Source organism: Dreissena polymorpha, chromosome 2, assembly GCF_020536995.1.
Source record: "Dreissena polymorpha isolate Duluth1 chromosome 2, UMN_Dpol_1.0, whole genome shotgun sequence".
Taxonomy (NCBI): Eukaryota; Metazoa; Mollusca; class Bivalvia; order Myida; family Dreissenidae; genus Dreissena; species Dreissena polymorpha.
Window position 1 is genome coordinate 18464795 of NC_068356.1, and position 24172 is coordinate 18488966.

General features: G+C 35.7%; 1 protein-coding gene across 1 annotated transcript; it reads right to left on the bottom strand.

The window, feature by feature from the left end:
• Positions 1–3529: 3529 nt before the first annotated feature.
• Positions 3530–22626, bottom strand: LOC127866087 (HUWE1-associated protein modifying stress responses-like). The gene is made up of 4 exons (XM_052406474.1): positions 22290–22626; positions 9493–9564; positions 6939–7238; positions 3530–6151 (listed from the first exon to the last, which is right to left on the bottom strand). Exons 1-4 carry the CDS (start codon positions 22486–22488, stop codon positions 5937–5939), a joined length of 786 nt encoding a protein of 261 aa, XP_052262434.1. The 5' UTR covers positions 22489–22626; the 3' UTR covers positions 3530–5936.
• Between the last annotated feature and the right edge of the window lie 1546 nt (positions 22627–24172).

Below are 24172 nucleotides of genomic sequence, written 5' to 3' on the forward strand. Positions count from 1 at the left end.
GTAATAAATAACCCTTTGAATCATTTTTTTACTTCAGTTTATTTAATGAAATCACGAAATTTTGACGAACAAAGTCGCATAACTCTGGAACGACAATTCAGAATTCCGTCAAAAATGAAAGGGGATCAGGGTTTATGAATATTAAGATTGTGTTAAAATTTGAAAAAAATCCATCGAAGGATATTTGAGCTACGGTAGGACATTCAATGAAATCACGAAATTTTGACGAACAAAGTCCCATAACTCTGGAACGACAATTCAGAATTCCGTCAAAAACGAAAGGGGATCAGGGTTTATCAATATTAAGATTGTGTTGAAATTTGAAAAAAATCCATCGAAGGATATTTGAGCTACAGTAGGACATTCAATGAAATCACGAAATTTTGACGAACAAAGTCCCATAACTCTGGAACGACAATTCAGAATTCCGTCAAAAACGAAAGGGGATCAGGGTTTATCAATATTAAGATTGTGTTAAAATTTGAAGAAAATCTGTCAAAGGATATTTGACGTAGCGTACGACATTAACAGACGGACGGACGGACGGACGGACAGACGGACGGACAGACGGACGGACAGACGGACGGACAGACGGACGGACAGACGGACGCGGGGTATACCATAATACGTCCGTCATAGACGGGCGTATAAAAATTATATCCACAAATGTAAAAAAAAGTGAGAACAGACAAAATATAAATCAATATACATCTGCAACACAACTTTGTATAGGATTTTGATCATACACACTTATTAACTTGAATTCCCTACATTTCCAATACATTCATAAAGTTGCAAAGCCTATCTGAATCATGCACACATCCTATTTCAAATATAGCAAATGACTTTTATGTTCATTATACATGTATTCTGGTGTCCGAACAAGGCAAAAATAATTATTTGAATTGTACATTTGCATGAAATGGATCACTTCTGCTTGTACAGTTTTGCCTTAAATTTGTACAAGTAAGAGCTGTCCAATTTGTGTGCTCGACCATTCTTCACGCTTCAACAGTGTAATGTGACATTACATAATGCTGGTCACAGTTTCTTATAAAAATATGACGAGATGGCCATAAAAACATGAAGCACTCATAAGAGGTCAAGGTTCACAAATTATTGAAGACTTGTCCTGATGACTAGCCTAGTTCATGATCAACTTGAGACACGGTCAAATGTGGCCTTGATATTGTCAAGATATACATTCTGACTTAGTTTCATCAAGATCGAGTTATACATTTGTCTTATAGTGGTAAAGATTATTTTTTAGATTTTCCCTCATGGCATAGTTTTTGGGAAACACTTAACCTGGATTTGAGCTTGGCCTTGATATTAAGAAGATAAACATTCTGACCAAAATTAATCAAGATTGTGTCATAAATGTGGCTTCTTTGGTGGTCACCAGTTTTTCTAAGACTGGACATGGTGACCTAGATTTGAGAAAAACATGACAAAAATTTTAACTTAGATATTGTTAATATTAATTTGAGGACAAAGTTTCCTCAAGATTTAGCAAATAAATTCGCCACTAGAGTGGTAACAAGCTGAAAGAGTAAATAATGCACACAGCACATCACACAGCACAGGTGAGCTAAAAAGAGGAATACTTTTGCTTAAGTCATAAACCTTGGTTAGGGACCTGACAGAATGGCCCTTACATGTTTTAAGTGTCAATTGAATATCTGTTGAAGAAAATTGAGCTCTTTCTTAAAAACATTTATCTCAACATAAAACCAACAACGTTAGAAGAATCGAGCATAATTTGAATTAAAAGTTGAGCCAAGAGCAAGTTACATTTTCTTTATTCATTACAATGCAAAATATTTCTATATAAATTAACAAATGTCGTTCAATTTCAACATCTCAGTGGCTCTTCAATTTGATAATTTATTAATGAGAAATATGCCATTTTTTCTCAAATTGAGTAATAAAGAGAAAATGAAGTAGACATTGTTTTTTATAATGATGAGCACTTGAATTTCAGACAAAAGCAACATGTATATAATGAGAAAGGGTAAATGGGACCTTTATTGAGACTAAAGCTAGCATAGAGCTTTCTTTTGTGAATAAATCTCCTATAAATGTCACTGGCCTTGAAGCATTATAATGTTGCACCATTTAAAAAAAAATTGACCTCCCAAAATAACATTTCACTACTTCCTATATGTGTGCAACTGTGTTCACTAGAACACTGAAAAGTTCTATCTTAAAGAATCATTACTGTATAAAGTAAGAACAATTACAATCCCTGCCAATATGTAGCTTCAAAGTATTCCACAAGCATTTCTTACTAAATTCAATAAATTAAAATAACAGTAAGCCTTTAAAAACAATCAATAATGGAATCTATCGGACCAAAATTAAATAACAAACTAAATGCATTATAATCTTCACCTTATATTGAAGCCTTGCACAATTATTTTTTGGATCTCCATAAAACCTAAGACAAAAATTGCCTACTTAACTTGACAAAAAAATATAATATGGGGAATAATATTACACACCTTTAAACAAGATGATAGTTTTACAAAAACAAAAACAATCCAGTTTTATTTCACAGCATACCACATACAAGCAAACAATAGTTTGAAAAACTCTTTGATTGTTGAAAAGATTTTAATACAATAAATACTAGCGAGAATTAACTGAAGTTCAATCATGACAAAAACAGAATCTAATTAACAACTTATAAAGTTTATGCAACTTATAATTAGTTATATTTTCAACATGTTATTTGCCCAACATAAAAATATAACAAAACCAAGTACAATGCATACTAAAATTATGGATCAACCTGTGCAATTATCCAACTTTACCAGCTTTTTAATTTCCAATACACAACAATGTGAATCAAATCATGCAATTTAACCAAATACATTTACCAGAAAAAAATGTGTCATTTCACTACTTTGTATAATACACAATGTATTCTGATTTAATGATTTTTCATAATTAATTACCATAGATTAACTGCAGTTAGGTAAAATTTTAATACACATACCATCTTTAGTTTTAATATTTATAACAGTGAAGTAGACTATTCCAGTTTATAACAAGAGCACCGCCTTGCGGGTGCAGACCGCTCATCTATTTTCTTTTTAAAGGTGAAGGGACTCTCATTTTCAATCACAAAGGAGGGAGGAGTGGAGTGAAGAGGGGTGTATAGTGTGGGGTTGTGGACATTTATTACATTATCTTCCAAAAAAGCGAAAAAAAAAAAAAAAAAAAAAAAAATCGGGGGGGGGGGGGGGTATAGTGTGAGGGTGTGGTGATAATTTGTGAGATGATCTTAAAAAAAAAAAAAAAAAAAAAAAAAAAAAAATCAAAAAAAAAAATTTGGGGGGGGGGTGGGGTGGGGGGGTGGGGTGGGGGTATAGTGTGAGGGTGTGGTGGTCATTTGTGAGATGATCTTAAAAAAAAAAAAAAAAAAAAAAAAAAAAAAATTAGGGGGGGGGGGGGGGGGGGGGGGGAGGGCACGGGGGATGGTTTGGGTGAAGTCTATTGTGGTATGTCAGGTAAGAGTAGTTTCATCAAAGTATCAATCAAATCTAATCATAAATAAAGAAGTTATGGCAATTTTAGCAAAATTTAATAATTTGACCTTGAGAGTCAAGGTCATTCAAAGGTCAAAGTAAAATTCAAGTTGCCAGGTACAGTAACCTCATGATAGCATGTAAGTATTTGAAGTTTGAAAGCAATAGCCTTGATACTTCGAGTGGATCGAAACACAAAATTTAACCATATATTAAAAGTTACTAAGTCAAAAAAGGGCCATAATTCCGTAACAATGACAACCAGAGTTATGCAACTTGTCCTTTTACTGTACCCTTATGATAGTTTGTGAGTGTTCCAAGTATGAAAGCAATATCTATGATACTTTAGGGGTAAAGTGACCAAAACATAAATCTTAACCAAATTTTCAATTTTCTAAGTATAAAGGGCCCATAATTCCGTCCAAATGCCAGTCAGAGTTACATAACTTTGCCTGCACCGTCCCCTTATGATAGTTCATAAATCTTGCAAGTATGAAAGCAATAGCTTTGATACTGTAGGAATAAAGTGGACCTAAACACAAAACTTAATCAAATTTTCAATTTTCTAAGTATAAAAAGGGCACATAATTCTGTCAAAATGCCAGTCAGAGTTACATTACTTTGCCTGCACAGTCCCCTTATGATAGTTAGTAAGTGTTGCAAGTATGAAAGCAATAGCTTTGATGCTTAAGGAATAAAATGGACCTAAACACAAAACTTAACCAAAATTGTCAATTTTCTAAGTATAAAAAGGGCACATAATTCTGTCAAAATGCATGCCAGAGTTATCTAACTTTGCCTGCCCAGTCCCCTCATGATAGTAAGTAAGTGTACCAAGTTTGAATGCAATAGCATTGATACTTACTGAGAAAAGTGGAACTAAATGCAAAACTTAACCAAAATTTTCAATTTTTTAAGTATAAAAAGGGCACATAATTCTGTCAAAATGCACGCCAGAGTTATCTAACTTTGCCTGCCTAGTCCCCTCATGATAGTAAGTAAGTGTACCAAGTTTGAATGCAATAGCATTGATACTTTCTGAGAAAAGTGGACCTAAACGCAAAACTTAACCGGACGCCGACGCCAACGCCGACGCCGAGGTGATGACAATAGCTCATAATTTTTTTTCAAAAAATAGATGAGCTAAAAATAACAAGAATGCCTCACCTGAGATACAAAGTGACTGACCTTTTCTGTGCAGCCCAAGATAACATAAGAACTAATGTTCATGAAGAGTGAACTATAAATGTTAATTTTACAGTACTGACAAGATTTTACTATAGCCATATAAGTATAACTTCCCTTCCCCCTGCTGGCAATATTTTTCAACAGACTGTAACTATTTTCGAACTCGACCAAATATCATTCAAACACATGTTCTGACCAAGTTTCATGCTGATTGGACAATAAATGTGCCTTTTGGAGAGTAAACAAAGTTTGACTATAGCTATATAAGAAAAAATACCCCCCCCCCCTGGTGGCCAAGTTTTTCAACCAAATGGAACCATTTTCGAACTCTTCCAAGATATCATTGGGACAAAGCTTCTGACCAAATTTCATGAAGATCGGAAAAATTATAAGTGTTAACAATGTTTAACTATAGCCATATATTAAGCCATTTAAGGAAAAATATCCCGCCACCTGTTATTCAAGCAATCTGAACCATTTTTCAACTCCTCTGAGAAATCATTGGGATAAATCTTCTGACAAAGTTTCATGATGTTTTGGACAATAAATGTGGCCTATGAAGTGCCCCTCCCCCTGGCAGCCATGTTTTTCAACCAGATCTATTTTCAAACTCGTCCAAGATTATTATCATTGGCACATATCTTCTGACCAAATTTCATGTAGATTGGACAATAAATGTGGCCTCTAAAGTTTTAACAAGGCAAATGTTGACAACGTACAACAGACAAAAGGCAATCACAAAAGCTCACCACATTGTGCTCAGGTGAGCTTAAAATTAATTTGTAAGGTTTTACCAAATTATTTGTGCTTTTTGTAACATCAACTATAACAACATTATTACATAACTTACAATTAAAAGTGAGGAACACAATTTTTATAATCACGAACATAATGCCGCACAAATTACAGATTGAGACACAGGCATAATGTATTGAAGCAGTAATATGCATGTGCTACATGAATTCACCAGAACAGATACTAAATTTATTTATAATACAATTATACAATCCTATAATCATGTATACAAGTGAATAATATACAAAAGGAAAAACATTAATGTTAAGAATTATTTATATTCCTTGTAAACTAATTTTTTAAGTGTTCATCTACATGTACTTGCAGTTATTGTTATTCAAAATTTTACAATGCCCAACAATCTCTAAGAATTCTTTCGTATGTTAAGTTAACCAAGAAATAATATAAAATGTCAGATATCTAAAACAATCTATTTTTCTTCCGTGTCGGAGAATCCATATTGACATCAGGAGTGGCAGAACGCTTGCGAGAGTCACAGTTCCGGGAGAATTCTTCGAGGATGAAGGAGTTCAGTTCATCTATGTTGTTTTTAGGCAATCCTGAATGCGGGGGTTGATTACTGGCGCTATGGGGTCGGAAGCCCACACTTATGTTGGACATAGCACCGTCAAGACCTGAAGAAGCAAACAGATAGAATCTAACAACCTGAAAAGTCTGGACCATCCTAATGAACATACAAAAAATCAACTCAGTTAAACAAATATAAGAGTGGGCTCATGGACTATGTTCAGTGAATAAGTGGACCCTATAAAATAGTTAACTGGAACGTCTGGACTTAACATACATTACAATAGAAGATTTCATTTGTCAGCAAATGTCTACTTGCAAACTTGAGTTATTATGTAAAATAATATTTTATATTGAATTTTGTACTAACAATTGCCTCGACCTTTACACGACTGGCCCCAAATGCAACCCAAAGCTAGTTCTCTATGAAAGCAAGCCAAGATTAATCACAATTGGTAAATGAAAAACAAAGTTTTCTTTGGTCACTTCAAATGACCTAGAACTTGTCTGACCTCAAAAGAAATTCCAAGATACAAATGTAGATCTTCATGTAGCCGTTGTAGGCCACCAACACAAAATGTCAAGCTCAAGATCTCAATCCGAACTCCAACTATTGAGCGGAAACTGTTTTTCTATGTTTAATAATGTTAACCTCAACTTTGTCCCAAGAAACAAAGTACACCTTGCTATACATGTACATGTATATACATTTTTATCAAGATAGGTTCACAAAAACTTAAGTAACTGACCCAAAATCACCTGTTTAACACTAACCAAAGACTACCTGTTTTAAACCGCCAGTATGCACGAAGACTTCATTGAATACTTGGTCAAATATATTTCGAAATGACTAACTGCTATGAATCTTCAATATTCTATAAATTAATACCACACCTTGTAATGCTATGGCTTCTCTGAAGCACTGCAGATCACCCTCTGCATTTCGAGGTAGACTGTCCATTGACGGGAACCGTGGGAAATTCCTTTCTAATCGGGCAGACGCACTGTGCCGCATTACACTGTTTCCACCTTTTGTTCTCTGTGGAGGTGTTTTATCACTTAAAAAAGCTAACAAGTCCTCCCTTCTTATGTGTCTTCGTCGCTTTTTCACCCATGACACAATGTCTTTTAAATTACGCTGTCTGCCTCTTTGAACACCAAGCTCCATACAGCTTTTAGCTGTATCAACACTGTCTGGAATAGGAAAATTTTACTTCTGTTTAGATATGACAACAGCATTATAAAGTAGAAATAAAATAAAAAAGATGATTAATGTTACTAGAAATGTGTGGCAGTTGATCATATTTACAATAATACTACCGAATATCTTACTAATCGATCTTGTAAGCAATTTAAGTATCAATAGTCTTGATGCCTATGTACAGTGAATTGTAATACAATGACATGGAATTCGATCAAAATGAACCTGCGGCACTGATTTTTTTTGCTCAAAATTACAACCGATTTTCGGCTGCTTTCCAATCGCCAAAATCCATGTTTTTTCCCAAAAATCTGACCAAACTATTCCAAAAAGAAGCCCAATTTCCCCCCCCCAAAAAACAATATTTTTTTTTTTTAAGAAAGAAGTCTTAACTTTAGATCTCAACTTTATTTTTTAAACATCCTACAAAATATATAACTTTAATTTAGTCCTTTTTGTCCATAAATCATTCCTAAATTTGCCACTTTTATTGATTTAAAAAATCCCAATATGACTAGACTCCTTTTTTAGAAAACCCCCTGAACATGCACTTTAAAACAATATCAATTCTGTTACTTATAATTCTATTTATAATGCTTAATATTTCCCAATTTCATGGTTTATCGCGCTACTTTTCCCAATTTCACGGTTTATCGCGCTAATTTTCCCAATTCAAATGGCACAGGCTGTAACAAATTAAAGCAAAAAAAATCACTGTGTGGCACAATTTAAAAATAAAAAAATACTTTATTTTATGATTTTATGTGTGGAAAATCCAACATTCATAAAATCACTTTGTTGTGGCCAGACTTTGAAGAAGACGATGTACTAATAGCATGTTCTGATTATTTTCTTAATTAATTCATGACACAAAATCCTGAAAATTAAAAACTTGAAAATGATTCTAGTTATTGCATGAACACAAGAAGAAAGGACCATTACGGGATAAAGGGTATTATTACTCTGAAAGTATAATACATTAATAAGAGCTCCATGGTCGGAGACAGATGCCCCACCAACAGAATTTTTTGCAACAAAACTGACCATAAGAGTTTATCTTATCATATAAGTGTGACTTACAATTGTAGCCAAATAAACAAGTTTTAGTTAACACAGAATTATGCACTTCTGTTAAATCATTGTTTAAGAAAAATCAAGCCAATTGGTCATTCTGCTCAAGAGCTATCAATCGGACAAGATTTTCACATTCAATGTCATGTTGAATTTGATCTTCAGGGCCCTCAATCCATTTTAGGGAAAGCAGGTCGCTACCCTCATAAGGGGGAATTTTTGCGGCGTTTCCCTTTTTGGGAGATTTTTTTACTTACTCTCTCATTATTACATTTGTACATGTTTGCACTATTTTCATTTCTTTTTTCATAATAAAGTATGTTTGACAAGATAAAATTGAAATAGAATTGGGATATTATTATCATGAGACACATCTTTAAAAAAAAAAAAAAAAAAAAATTAAATCAAGGGGAATTTTTCCCCCCAAAAGGGGAAAAAAGTATACTTTTCAGGTGGGGGACTGCGGCCGAATGTGATAGATTGAGGGCCTTGTCATTTACCTCAATTTCAATAGTTCAAGGACAATGCATCTGGCATAGATCTGCAAAGTATGAGGCCAATCACTCAATCATTTGATGACACATCAAACAGAAACCAATTTAACACTTAATGGCAAAGTGACCTTGACCTTTGAACTAGTCACCCCAATTTCAATAATGGTTAAGTACTATCTAAGGCAAATTTACATGTGAAGTATCAAGCCAATCGGTCAATTTGTTGATGTGTTATTGATCGGAAACAATTTTCACACTTATTGTGACAGTGCCCTTAACCTCTGACCTAGTTAACCCAATTTCAATAGGGTTCATCTACTGTCCAAGGCAAATGCACATGGAAAGTATCAAGCCAATCACTCCCTCTGGTCACAAGTTATTGATCTCAAACAATGTTCACTCTTAGTTTGAGTGACATTGACCTTTGACTCAGTGACACCAATTTCAATAGGGGTCATCTACTGGCAAAGGCAAATGCACATGGAAAGTAAAAAGTATCAAGCCAATTAATCAATATGCTCACAAGTTATCGATCAGAAACAGAGTGGTCTACAGACAGACAGGCATCCAGCAAAACAATAATAAACCCCATCTTCTTTGAAAGGGGGGGGGCATAATAAAACAAAAGGGCCATGATGGCACACAGTTGCTTAACACTTAGAGGAAAAACCAGAAAAAATACCTTTATATAAGGTTGTCACTGAAGAAGCAGCATTTTGAAATGGTACCCACAAAGAAAGCCCACTAGTGCGGTCTGAAATAAAATCAAGACATAATTATTAACAGGGATAATATCTTTGGGATAGCCAGTCTTGTGGTTCGCCTGAAGCAATCCTGTTTTAATATAAATTATTTATCTCACGGGTGCACGTCCCAAAAAGGGTAGTTTTATGTTTTTTCAAAACGGTTTTACCTTTGCAATTTAAACACATAAACATCCTTTAAATACATTTAACTATGTTGTTACAGTACACTAAATAACCGTTTCATGAAGGCGCTGTACTCTCTTAAAAAATACCATAGTTGACAGGAAGGCATGTTTTACACTTTTATCTTTTATTCGGGTGTTATCTTTCGGAGATAACGGTAGGGCATGAATAGGTGTTCACTACTGAATCCCTGAAATATGATAAACTTGAAGACTATAGTAAACCATCGCACTGAAAAAGGTCACATTCCACTAAGAAACGGCCGAAACAAAAAGTTGCAAAAACAGTCAATTTTGATTTGTGTCAAGTTCTTTCTTGCATTGAACATGACATATCTTTTTTATTGCATAAATCGATTCCACTTAGAATGGCCTTTAAGAAAAGGTATGGTTATGGGGGTCTCTATGTGCAAAATGTTGCATTTATTTTGGCCTAAAGTTGTCACTTTCACATTGAATTATATAGGGAAACTATTTAGTGTATTCTGACCTGAAGGCAAACCAGGCCCAGTCACAAAGGAGCTGTATTTACAGAAATTCACCATTTTTGGGGCGGAATTTTACACGCTTGGGCAAGTTTCACGGAATAACTGCGTTTGTTTCATGAATTTAAGGAGCATAGCGAGTTTTTAAGAAACAAGGGCTGTTTGTAAAACATGCATGCCCCCCATATGGGCTCTCCGTTGTAGTGACAGCCATTGTGTGAATATGTTTTTTTTTCACTGTGACCTTGACCTTTGACCTAGTGACCTGAAAATCAATAGGGGTCATCTGCCAGTCATGATCAAAATACCTATGAAGTTTCATGATCCTAGCCATAAGCGTTCTTGAGATATCATCCGGACACCATTTTACTATTTCGGGTCACCGTGACCTTGACCTTTGACCTAGTGACCTGAAAATCAATAGGGGTCATCTGCGAGTCATGATCAATCTACCTATCAAGTTTCATGATCCTAGGAATAAGCGTTCTTCAGTTATCATCCGGAAACCATTTTACTATTTCGGGTCACCATGACCTTGACCTAGTGACCTAAAAATCAATAGGGGTCATCTGCAAGTCATGATCAATGTACCTATGAAGTTTCATGATCATAGCCATTAGCGTTCTTGAATTATCATCCGGAAACCATTTAACTATTTCGGGTCACCGTGACCATGACCTTTGATATAGTGACCTGAAAATCAATAGGGGTCAACTGCGAGTCATGATCAATCTACCTATCAAGTTTCATGATCCTAGGCATAAGCGTTCTTGAGTTATCATCCGGAAACCTTTTAAATATTTCGGGTCACCGTGACCATGACCTTTGATATAGTGACCTGAAAATCAATAGGGGTCAACTGCGAGTCATGATCAATGTACCTATGAAGTTTCATAATCCTAGGCATAAGCGTTCTTGAGTAATCATCCGGAAACCATTTTACTATTTCGGGTCACCGTGACCTTTGACCTAGTGACCTGAAAATCAATAGGGTCATCTGCAGCGATTTTCCTCCTTCTTTATAAAGTACCGGTAAACGGTACTTTCCCAATCGAACGAAAATTCCCAAATTCCCAAAACGGTACTTTCCCAATCGAGCGAAAATTCCCAAATTCCCAATCGGCATTTGGAAAAATCCCAATCAGCGTCCGAATTTTTTCTCAAAACGATAGAAAGTTTCGTAAAAAAAACAACTTTCGGCGAGCGAACAAAGAAAATCGTATAGTTGTGTGTAACCACGCGCTCGATTAATTTCGGGTTTTATTATTCAGCGCATTCAATCAATAGAGTTGTTACTGTTTCCGGTTCTTTTGCCAGGCAGCCAGCGTACTGTTTTACGTCGGTTTGTACCTTATCGTAGTTTGAAATGAGTCATAATAGCAAATTTTATGCCAAAAAACCAATCGGAACCATCTATCACAGGACACATTGACAGCAATAATGATGCTGTGCAGGGAGGGATGCAAGCAACTGAATGATGATCAAACATCAAAGATTGTTGAAATTTTCACAAAAATGAAAGAGAGAGACATTGCTTTAAAAGAGATTAAAACAACTAGTAATTGATTTGGTGTGTTCTTTATAATATTTTGTTATTTATATAAACTTTATAACTTAATGGTCATTAAGGCATGCCTGCAAATGATTATTTAAATGGGTATGTTCAATTAAGTATGAACTGTATGATGTATTCAATAAGACCCAAACTTCACGACGCGATTTTCCCAATTTCAGGATTTCACGACTCGATTTGTCCCAATTTTGAGGTTTTCACGACTCAATTTTTCCCAATCGGACCGGTACGGGTACTTTTCCCAATTGGACAAGGAAAATCGCTGATCTGCCAGCCATTATCAATCTACCTACAAAGTTTCATGATCCTAGGCATAAGCATTCTTGAGTTATCATCCGGAAACCATTTTATTATTTCGGGTCATTGTGACCTTGACCTTTGACGGGTGCCACGCTCGGCTGCTATAGCTTGTCAGATTTTGGTATTTTTTTAGAAGTCACAGTGACCTTGACCTTTGACCTAGTGACCCAAAAATGGGTGTGGCGTGAAGAACTCAACAAGGTTCATCTGCATATGGAGTTTCAAAGTTAAAGATGGAAGCACTTTGATTTTAGAGCCAAAGTTAAGGTTTTAGCATGACGCCGGCGGAGGACACGACGAGCTGGCTATGACAATAGCTTGGCTTTTCTTCAGCAGCCTCGCTAAAAGTATGATAACTTTGCACTTTTCAGGGCTCGAATTTAACTTTTTTTTCTACTTGCAAAAAATTGCGAGCAGCTTTAATACCAACTCGCAAAATCAAAAACATTCTCGCAAATTTTGATGGAAACATAAAAAACCCTTGGTTTTTAGTTTAGTTCTATTTAAACAAAATAAAAGTACTTAACATGTATACACATTTTATTTCTGCAACCATACAAAGATATCAGTTCCTTGTACCACAAGGGCCCACATTAGGTTGATTGACCATATTCATCTATAACAAGTTTTAGTCTTATTTTAAGTTATTTTTTCCACTAATTCACTGATTTCATAGAAGGATTTAAAATCTGTTTTTTCTAACTAAACGGTTAACTTTGCTTTATCTTTTGTATTATGTATATTTTGTGTTATTTCCGTCTGTGGGAATAAAGTGACAAGTTATTTTTCGCTTCAATGAACATGTGTGAATAGTCGACTGTTTCACTTCCTTTGTACCAATACCATCCGCGTGTCTGTATATACCAGTCTACATACAAGGTGTGCGCTTACGCATAAGGGTTCTTGGGCGTTCTATAAATTGACCTAAGATTTAGTGATCATGTGTCGAGCAGCATTATACCTACTCATTTCTTTTCACTATTTACTTGCAAAAAAATACTAGTGGCTTAAAACTTTACTCACATTCGGTATTTTTTACTCGCATTTTGCGAGTGTGCGAGTGTTAATTTCGAGCCCTGCTTTTGAAATATTCACTATATGATGTTACTAACACCAATTACCCATATTCAGTAAATTCCTAACTGTCTTGGGGATTACATGTCACCTTTATGCTAGTTTTATCCGTCTCCATACAGTAATTGGCAATGTCTTTAATGTCGAGAATAGCAGAGACAAATATGTATAGGTAGCATATCCAAGCAAGTAAACTATGCCAAAACCACACCAATAACTGAACGATAATCACAAAACTGGGACCATTTACACATCACTGATACAGTCTGCAAAATTAATTTACGCATGTCAGGTGTAAATTCTTTCAGTGACACCGCTTGGTTACTTCCCTTAGTTTTTTATCATTAGTGAGATCTCCCTTAGATGTTATACTTATAGAGAGTGTAAAGTCCGGCTCGCGTATTTAAAACGTCGTAATTCTTTTGGTAAACTGAACTTGCATTCTACGCCAATAAATAAAATAATAGTGTGATGAATTTTATAAATTAAGTAAAACGGTTGAATGTGTGTTATTAATACACTGCAACGTCGATATATCATGGTTGGTGTTCAACGGTCGCAAGCGCGATATATACGACGCGTGATATAACTCGAGAAATGTCTAACTTAATAGTATCGCGGTTAATTTGTCAAACTTCCACAAGGTTTTCATTTTATGAATGGCGCTGCAACATACATGTATTTGTATCGTAATAACTGCAAACCTATTCTTAGATGAACATTTTCATAACTACATACGTATCTGTATACGTTTTGTCATAAAAACAAAAAGTGTAAATTATATTTTTAAATTTCAGGAAGGATCACTCTTGAATCAGCTTTAAAGAAGAATTCTTACCGTAAAAACCTGGTAAATATAATTGTGCATACATTCAAATTTACCCTTATAAATAGTCTTTTAGAATACGTAGGCCGCATGCCACTATTGTTTACAGCTATTTTTATTATATATTTATAGGCATACTGATACAGTGCTCACACTGGCCTTCAGAAAATAAAAGCCATAATTTTTTTCCTTAAAAAAATAATAGCCAAAACAGACGCGGACTTTTCAGCAAATCTGTACTGAAGGCAAATATATATATATTTATATATATATAAAACAAGCATAATATCAGTATGTCATTTTCTTATAAAATATTATAATGGCTTTACAATAAAGAATACAACAAGGTTGTGGGTGTCACTTAACAAACCAGATATAAGCTACAGTGACATACACATGAGAATAAAGGTCTGAGCCCCCAGCCCACCCAGACCCCTTACTAATTATACTTTTTGTTTCTGTTGTTGCTGTTTTGCTAAAAATGCTTCAAATGGAGTAAAGAAGTGTTTTTCAGTATTATTTTTAACCAGGTTACCTAGCTTAAAATTGAAATCATTATCATTTTATCACACATCAAGAAATGTTAAAGCAGACGACAAACAGCGGTAATTACGGGGATAATTCGTTGATGGCGATTTAATAATTATTTCATCAAGCAATTTTCAACGGCGTGAAAAACAAAACCAGCCGAAAATATTCGCAGCGATTTTCAATAATTACAAATTATAATTGGCGAAAAATTAAAAGATCTAACAGTTACCGATAATTTGTAAAGCACAGGGAGATTAAAGACATTTTTTCCCGAAATATATCACTGCTGTTGGACACTGAGAAAACGCTCGAGGCCCGACGTCGCAGAAGTTATTGACGGGTTTATGAAAATACACAGGGTCGAGTGTGTACACAGGTTATCTCGATCGTTATCGATTTTTCCTGCTTGATGACACGATTTACAAGCGTTTCGTACTCGCCGGACAACTTTTAGAGGCATTTTTTTATGTAGGCGGAAAAAATAATCGCCATTTTTTCTAGACAATTTTAAGAAATAATAGCCAGTTGGATAAAATAATCGCCATTGGTGACAATGTCTGGCAGCAGCGTGAGCTCTCCCGATATCACACAGTTTGAATACAGCGGACAAGACGATTTGTTGAATTGTTTAATAAGCATATGTTCATGTTTATTTATATGGCGTTCATATGCACATATTCAAACAATGATCAGTTGCGAATTTTAACGATTTATATACCAGTAAACTGCCATTATGACCTATGCAGTGACACTAATTGGTTATTTCTTAAGTATTAAAAACAACCCCGGCCACATGCAAACATTACTGTCACTTATAGACTGTTTTCATGCTTCACTGTGTGCCATAGTAAGCCGCGAAATATAGGGTGTTCATACTAGCTAGAACCGGTTTTTTGCTTAAGTTTGCGAATTCTCAGATTAAAACGTGTCATTTAGTGATCATGCATGTCGGATTTTTGGGAGCTATAGACGAAGCGAAATATATTGGACAGCGCGATATACCAGTCAGCGATATATTGGCGTTTTTCACAGTTTCATAGCCACATTGGCTATGAAGACAAACAAGTTAGTTTTGTAGACTGCAATAGGAATCCTTTTCTTTGGTTCTGAAGTTTTACAATTGAATAAATAAATCTTAAATATTTATGCAGCCTACTATTGCAGATATTAACATTTTGTGATTATTTTGTTGTTTATCATGTAGAAACATGTTTTTATATAAAAAATAAAGGGTATATAGACTTATTTAGTTCCTTCTTGTTATTTTAGTTATTATGGGAAACATAGTAATAAAAGTAATAACATAGTCATTGACATTCATTTAGTTAGAAGTTTTTTTTAATTATTGATGATTTCATGCTGAGATAAACTTTTTCTAGGCCAGTGAAACCCATGTTTCTGGGAAGGCACTTGACACAGGCTTGGCGAAATTGGAAAAACTAAGCCGGTCATCCGGACAGGCATTTCAGAAAATGTGCCGGTCCGGAGAAAATTTAGCCGGACCGAAAAAAACAACAACGCAACTATGTACATAAACATTAAAGGGATCTTTTCACGCTTTGGTAAATTGACAAAATTGAAAAAAGTTGTTTCAGATTCGTAAGTTTTCGTTTTAGTTATGATATTTGTGAGGAAACAGTAATACTGAACATTAACCATGCTCTAATATAGCCATTATATGCATCTTTTGACGATTTTAAAACCTAAAAATTATAAAGCGTTGCAACGCGAAACGATTGAATAATTTGGAGAGTTCTGTTTTTGTCGTTAAATTTTGTGAAACTACGAAGATTGCTTATATAACCCATTTCATTCTGCCCCCCTTCCAGATAAGATATCCCCAAGATCTGAGACCTGATCAATAACTGATAAGCCATGCCAGACATTTGAGGGTCATGTATGATAAAGATCAGTAGCACATTTATTATGGACTTAAAGCCTATATATGTATACATTTTTAGAAAGAAGAGAAAATTCTGAATCCAGCAGTATATTTTTTATTTAATTATGTCCAGAATTAATCAAAATATTAGGCTGTAAAATCGGCAAATAAAACTAAAATCATAAAGAAACAATAGTTGAAACATTTTCAACTAAATAAATCAATATGATGCAAAGTTCAAAATGTGCATATATCAATGTAATAATTATTCTAAATTTTATACACTTTATAACAGTGAAAAAATCATTAAAATATTCCAACAAATACCAAAGTTATGATTATTATACTATACAATGGGAAACGCGCACAAATTGCCAAAATAATTCTGTGTCATTGACAGTGAAAAATACCAACACAGTATGCTACTGAATTATGAATTTTATATTTATTATTGATGTAATCTTTAGCAAACCATACATTTTATGAAAGGTATTGAATTTATCTAAAAATCTAATGCTTAATAATAATGATATTACTATAAAATAAGGAAATAAAATTAATGAAAAGATACAAACTCTGTTTATTTTCAAGAAAAAAAATCAAGACAACAAATAACTATACGGTCTTAACATTTAAATATATAATAAATATCATGACAAAATACAATGAAATTACTGCAACTGGTTCAGGTTACATAAGAAATATTCCAATATTTACTAAAATTGTTTTCTTGTATATTTTCAGGTATGTACCAAAATGACGGTCCACAGATGTCCAGACTTACTATACAAAGAAACTTACATTGAAATAAAAAATGAAAACAATGTTCATTCCACACAACTATCATACACACAGTGCCTTCCCCAGGAATTTGTTCAGGCGCCCCGGGGGTGGGTTCGTGAGGGGAGTCCCCTCCCGACCTTGATTTTTTTTAATTTAACGTGTCAATTCACGTTCTGTGGTGCGTTATAACTCAAAGAAAAACAGCGTCAAAAGACGTCATTTGGTGCGTTATGACTCTTCAAAAAAAAAACCAGTCATTTAAAAATAAATTTTGTTATATTGTTTAATTGTTTTAAAACTTTTCCGCACAGATAGTAAAATCCCGTCTCGAACGATTCCCCAATACATCCGTTTCAACCCGACTCTATTACTGTATACTTACTATTTTTCAAGTTTCTATTTATTACCCGATAATCCCGTTTATTCCGTTTTTAGCAATCTCTTTCTGTTAAATATTTACGATAAAAGCTTTCAGTTATTTCTTTAACACAAACCTTGCCATTTTTTAAGTGACTATTTAAAGATTTGATGAAATATTGCCTCTGAATATGCGTCAATCCCCTGGCCTGTTGTGTGCTTGTTAAAACGCTCAATACACACCATTTGTATGCAATAGACGCGACGTTGTACATGCTGCATAATTTTCGCGCTCTTTTTAATTGAGAAAAAGATTCGACACAAAATAAATTTGCACTGCTAATTTGAAGCAAAAATATTTAACGTTGCGGTAACATTTACATTCGGAAGTGTGTTTCGGATTAAAAACGCGTTAACATCGACTTACGGTAATGGGTTTCGGATTACAAATTTAATTATTCATATTTGAGATTTTAACAAATATTAACGATTGCGTTATAAATTCAACGATAATTTGTTTACACACTTTACGAGTCGAATAAATGTTTTGACGGAATTATGCATGAAATTCACGTTGTCCACGAGGATCACGGCCGGTTGCCATCATCAGTCTTCTAACTATCGATTATCGGACGAAACATTTACGAGTGTGCGTAATTAATTCAACGAAAATTTGTTAAAGCGCATTGCGTGTCGAATAAATGTCAGAAAAACGAGGTGAATCAGTTCTATAAATGGACATGTTGAAATATACATGTACTGGAATTAAATAAATAGTGTTATCACATAATTGTAACCGGGAGTCATTTGAACAACTTACTCGCTATAATAATTAATTGTTTACCACTTGAAATTAATTTCTCATATTAACTATGAGTCATAGGTAACACTTGTTTACAGTAAAAAGGTGTGATGATGATGCCCGAAACCGTCTTTAATGTTCTGTACTGTACTAATTACCGGTTTTATATTACTCAAATGGTACAACTTATTGCTAATCAAGCTGCGATAAACTCCTACTTCATGCCCGACGTTAATTAAAAATCATGGTCGATAGTTAACCCCGCCCTCATAAGCATTCGCGTAACCGATTGGACGATGAACTTCACAGTTTGACGACTGGAAAGTTACCAGATACATCCTTGTCAGCATTTAAATGACCGTGTAATGTGGCTAGAATAATCGATACGCGCGTCATGCTATTCTCTTATCAGTGGATTATCCATTACCCCATGTGGTGTTTATGGCGATTACTTGTGAAAGTAGGTACCGAGTGCTCTTTTAAAACAGGGAATATTGATACACTGATAGGGAAACCTTGATTTTTTTGGACAATCTCCACTTTCTTTTACTGAAGAATACACTGATCGGAAAATTTCAAGCGCCCCGGGGACTCTGATTTCGAAATTCAAGCGCCCCGGCAAGGGGCGCTTAAATGGCCTGGGGAAGGCACTGACACAACATTTTCACTGAAAATACCATTTTAAATACAGTGTGCATTCCACACAACAATCATTCACAACATTTTCACTGAAAATACAATCATCTTATTTACATAATTACTGATATTTACAGTATTACTGATCTTCTAACTTGGTCAACTGTTTGTTTTACAAGTTTGTCACTCACAATTTATTAGCCCTGTTTATGTGTGCCGGAAAGCACTGGTGGTGTACCGGCACATTGCATTCAACGCAACCAAACTTTGAAGTACCAACACGTTCGCCACGGTTTGCCTTCGCGCGACATTCAACACACACCTTCTCTTTTTCAAACAACCGCTCCATCGTGTGAACACGAGCTGGTCTGGCTGTGTCCAGGATTGGCGCATCCTTCCCAGCACAGTAATCGCCAATCAGGCCATCTGCAAGGTCTTCAACGAAGTCCTGGATGTTTGGCCATTCACGCCCGACTGTCTCTGGATTTGAGTCCTTTGCAATGATGTACGCATTCAAAGCACTGCCCATCATGAAGTGGAAGAACAGCCGCCGCCACCACTTCCTTGATCTATGGTTGATGATATGATATCCAATCATCTGGTCCGACAAGTCGACTCCCTTCATGAACTTCTGGTAATCCGCAAGCATTTTGGGAACTTCCACAGATTGTTGTGTTGGGTTACCAGATCGTCGGTTGACAGTTTCCATGTCATTAGGACTGTGAAAGTTTGACAGGACCATGACACACTTTGTGTCCTGCCAAATGCAACAAGAAAGTTCATCTTTCTGGGCCACCAGGAACTCGTGTTTGTCCAGCATAACATTCCTTGGCAACAGTGCAGTTGGTAAGCCCTTCCTGTTGTTGCGCACTGTGCCACAGGCGTACACACCGCGCATGTGCAGATCTGTGAGAAGGGCCGGACTCGTGTAATAATTGTCCATAAAAACTCGAATGTTAGTGTGGTTCAGATGGCCGTTCAGGTCTGTCACCACTCTGTGTGATAGGCCCTTCTCCTGATTCTCTTCCTTTCCAGTGTAGACTTGGAACTGGTGGATGTAGCCAGTTTCGCTCTCCGCCAATGTCCACACTTTTATTCCCCACTTAGTTGGTTTCAATGGCATGTACTGACGAAAGCCCAGACGCCCCTTGAACTTTACCATACTTTCATCCACAGTAACATGTTTGTAGGGGGTGTACATTGCCTTGAATATGTCATTCAGATAGTTCAAAAACCACCTTATCTTTTTAAGTTTGTCTGGTCTGGCAGGAGGTGGGGCATCGTTGTTTGTCAGGTGAAGGTAGCGCCAGATCAGATTGAATTTGTCCCGAGGCATGATGGTGTTGAAGGCAGTACGAAACATACGCTTCTTTACCCTCCAGTAGTCATTTCTTGATGGAAGACGAAGAACTCCCATACAAAAACAGAGTCCGATGAAAGCCTTCATGGCTGGAATGTCTACTGGAACCCAACGAGGAGCAAATGGTGGTGGTGGGTTTCGTGTCCGCTCTTGCTCAGCATAGCGGTTGGTCTCTGTAACCATATGCTGCCACAAGTCCTGACCCCAGATCAGTTCAAAATAATTATGTGGCAGGGCATCTTCAGGGTGAACAAACGTTGAACCACCTATTTCACTGTACGTTCTCTCGTTTCGTTCGTCAAAGTTGGAAGTCTTCCATTCGACGTCGAAGCCTTCAAACTCGTCATGTTCACCATCCGATTCAAAAAAGCCACGAAACCATTCGTCGTCAGTTCTTTGTTGACATTCGAAGCCATCTTCACCATTTTCTTCATTCAAATTACTCGTATTTGTGTCAAATTCGTTATTTAAATCGACCTCAATGTCGCTTCCATCGCTATCCATGTCCGTAGAATCAGCCATGACGAAAATGAAAAAAAAAACTGTCAAAATCGCTTTAGAAATACTCTGCAAAATTCACTTCCTTGTTATTCAAAAATTGCGCTTTGTTTTGATTTATCTGCGCATGCTCAAAGGAAGTTGTTTCTGGGTAATTTTTGCACATGTTTTTATGACGTTTTACGACGTTTACCGACGTATACACAGGGTTTCCCTACTGTCAGTAACACATACCGGTCTATTCGTATCCCGAATGAAATGGGTACGTACGAATCGGTTCGTATGCCGCATGAAATGGGATAAGGTATAAAATACATAAAGAATGTGTACTCGGCGGAATAGCTCAGTAGGCTAGAGCGTTTTTACTTCAGGACTCTGGCAGGACTCTAGGGGTCACTGGTTCGAAACCTGCTCCGGGCAATGTTCTTTTCCTTTTTTAAATTTTTTTCTTGATTTTTTACTGGAGCTTTTATGATCTAATGTTTACATTGATCAATATAAAGCATTCAATGAATAAGTTAAAAAAATGCCAAAATCTGTGAAAAGGCCCCTTTAACCCTTTATTTTAGCTCAATAAACCACTGCCAGTGCTTTATCCTAACAAGATAACAGTTTTTCGGTGTTCATCAATTCTTCTTGATAGTCTGGACAATCTTCTTCAATTTCCATATCTTCTTCAGTGTCACACAGTTTAGCAATCTCCTTTTCTAATAAAATTGCAGTTAACTGACACTAACTTGTACAATGTAAAATGATGACATTTTTGGAGACCTATGACGAGTGCATGTTATAAAGATATCACTAGAACATTGTTTATATTTCTATAAACAACCTTTTAAAGCCATGCTTCATAAAGAAATTCTTTTTTTTAATGTCCTTATCAACTCGCAAAATATGTCAAAGCTATCAAGGTATTTTTTGTTAGAATGCAGTTGCCGATTTTGCGAGTTTGAAGTAGGTGTTGTGTAACCAGTTGGATTTGCTAATTGTACGTAACAAACTTATTGCTTACATCAAAACAATGAGTGATTTCATTTTGATGTTGTAGTAAGGGGTTTGCTCTTCGAATTTTCAACTTTGAAAAAAATATGATTTGTTTGCATTCATTTCACATTTTGCTGGTCGCCAGGACCGACACTCTTGTTAAACCTGCCGGATCAAATGGAAATCTGCCGGTCAGGACCGGCGGACCGGCAATTTCGCCAAGCCTGTTGACAGGAAAAAAACTTTCGCCGAACATTTTCGTTGAAAAAAAAAATATTTGCCAAAATTGCATAATTTTCGCAATTGGCGAACGACAGCAGAAGCACTGCTCATTTTTGGCCCCTGGGTGTCTGAAAAAATTCCTGTGATTTTGTGTGAATTACACTGCAGTGAGTGAAGTTTGAGGATTTTTTGTTTTATTGAACAAACTTAAAAAAAAATTAATATAAAATAATACCACCTTTGTATAATTGAGCTATGGCTGTTGCAGAATTCTGAAACTGATGGAACAGTTTCTGCAACGCAAAATCTGTTTCTCTCTCAACAGAATCGTCCATATTTTTTTCCGAACTTTCTATGTCTTCTAAGCATTCTTCTTCAAAATCTGTCAACCAGTTATCATTTAAATGGTCATTTTGTTGGCCATCTTGGTGGGCCATTGTTAATTTCGGTAAATGTTTTATTTATAACACTTTTTCCATGGGTTTAATGTATTTTTTCTCAATTATTACCGATCAACAGCTTCGTAATTTTTAACGGATGTACAATTTATACGCATGCGCAGACAAACTCAACTGTTCCTGTTTGCAAGAATTATTAGACAATATAATACCGAAACACCAACAGGATACAATCCACTAACTAATTTGCATATATATGTTCCTATCATACATGTGATCAATATCCGCGTAGAGTTGTTGTTGCATGCTCTCACACACAATCCGGCTATGATGGTTCCACTCAAATCTCTGCGAGCAGATTGATATTTGATATCTCAATGCCGCAATTTAAAGCCAGGTGGTGAGTGACGACTTGAATATGATTACAGAGGTGACATGATGTGCGCGAAAAATCTTACTTTTGAATCGCTGTGCGATAAAAGATTTCATGGTAAAATAAGATGATTTTCGGTTCACTAGTCATATAGTATACTTAGCTTTTATAGTAAGTTGTTTATTATCGTTCTTATAAATTCATCTGGTTTCTGTAGATATTGAGAGGGACTGTACGGAAACTATATGCATGTGTCCCGGATATAATTAAAACAATAATTATCACATGCCTTGAGATCCAGAAGCTAAGCAAACATTTCCCTCAATGTGACCACTCAACGCATAATAATAATCAAAGCCCAAAATTATAGTAGCTTGGCCAAAACATTAAAAGCCCATACCTTCTTCTACCATTGATCAAATCTACAAAATAAAAAAAAACACTACCATTAGTCATTTCCCCCACATTAAGCTCACTCGCACCGTCATAAATGCAACTCACCACATGTATAATTGAATATTTATCGTGAGTTGTACCATCTTTTAAAAATAACATGTTCTTTAAAGTCTCAAAACAAGCGATGAATGGGTTGATTAGGACGTTTCGTTTACTTGTTCGACTAAGGGCGTGTAGCACTAATCGATATGGTATCATCAGTGAGCTCAAGGCATGCAATGTTCGATCCTTTTCGCTTTTATCTCAACTCACGACAACATGTACCGGTTTTACCCGGAAACTAATGTCACAGTGTTCTCAATAAGCATAAGGCTTTCAACGCAATAAAACAAAAATGCCAACTTGTCACGAAATACGTCCGTTTTATGAATGCTTGAATGTCGGTCTATGATAAAATCGGGCTTAATGCATGTGTACAAAGTATCGTCCCATTTTGACTGTACTCTCAGCACATGTCAATATGGGACGATACTTACCACTTTTCAGGATTTTATCGTTTAAGGGAAGACTTTTCTAAACGAAAATCAAGTCCTGCGGAAAGTGTCTTACCTGTTTAGCCCATGCGGATTGCACATGGTAATCTGGGACGGTACTTTACACACATGGTTTTCCCAGAGATTTGCTTATTTGAGTTAGAATGCGGACAGCATTAATTTGACAAATTTGGGATTACCGTAATCAAGGGCCATAGTACGAAAGTACTCAATACGGTATGACTGCTTGACGTAGACATAGCACCGATCTGGGAATTGTGGCATCAGAAATTGCAAGGAGCCTGTTAAATTTTGATCATGACTTGCTGTTCAGTTATACATATGTAATTGTTTTGTGCTGTTTGCATTCATGCACACGAGTTTGTCGACTTTAACGAACGCATGACTGTAGATCGTCACT

Bases quoted from the DNA above. Each gene is read 5' to 3' on its own strand.
- LOC127866087 (XM_052406474.1), bottom strand. From the start codon at position 22,488: ATGGCCCACCAAGATGGCCAACAAAATGACCATTTAAATGATAACTGG. The intron at 7,239-9,492 runs GTATTTTTTCTG...TTCCTATTCCAG, and splicing joins AGTGACAACCTTATATAAAG to ACAGTGTTGATACAGCTAAA. The intron at 6,152-6,938 runs GTGTGGTATTAA...TTGCTTCTTCAG, and splicing joins AGAAGCCATAGCATTACAAG to GTCTTGACGGTGCTATGTCC.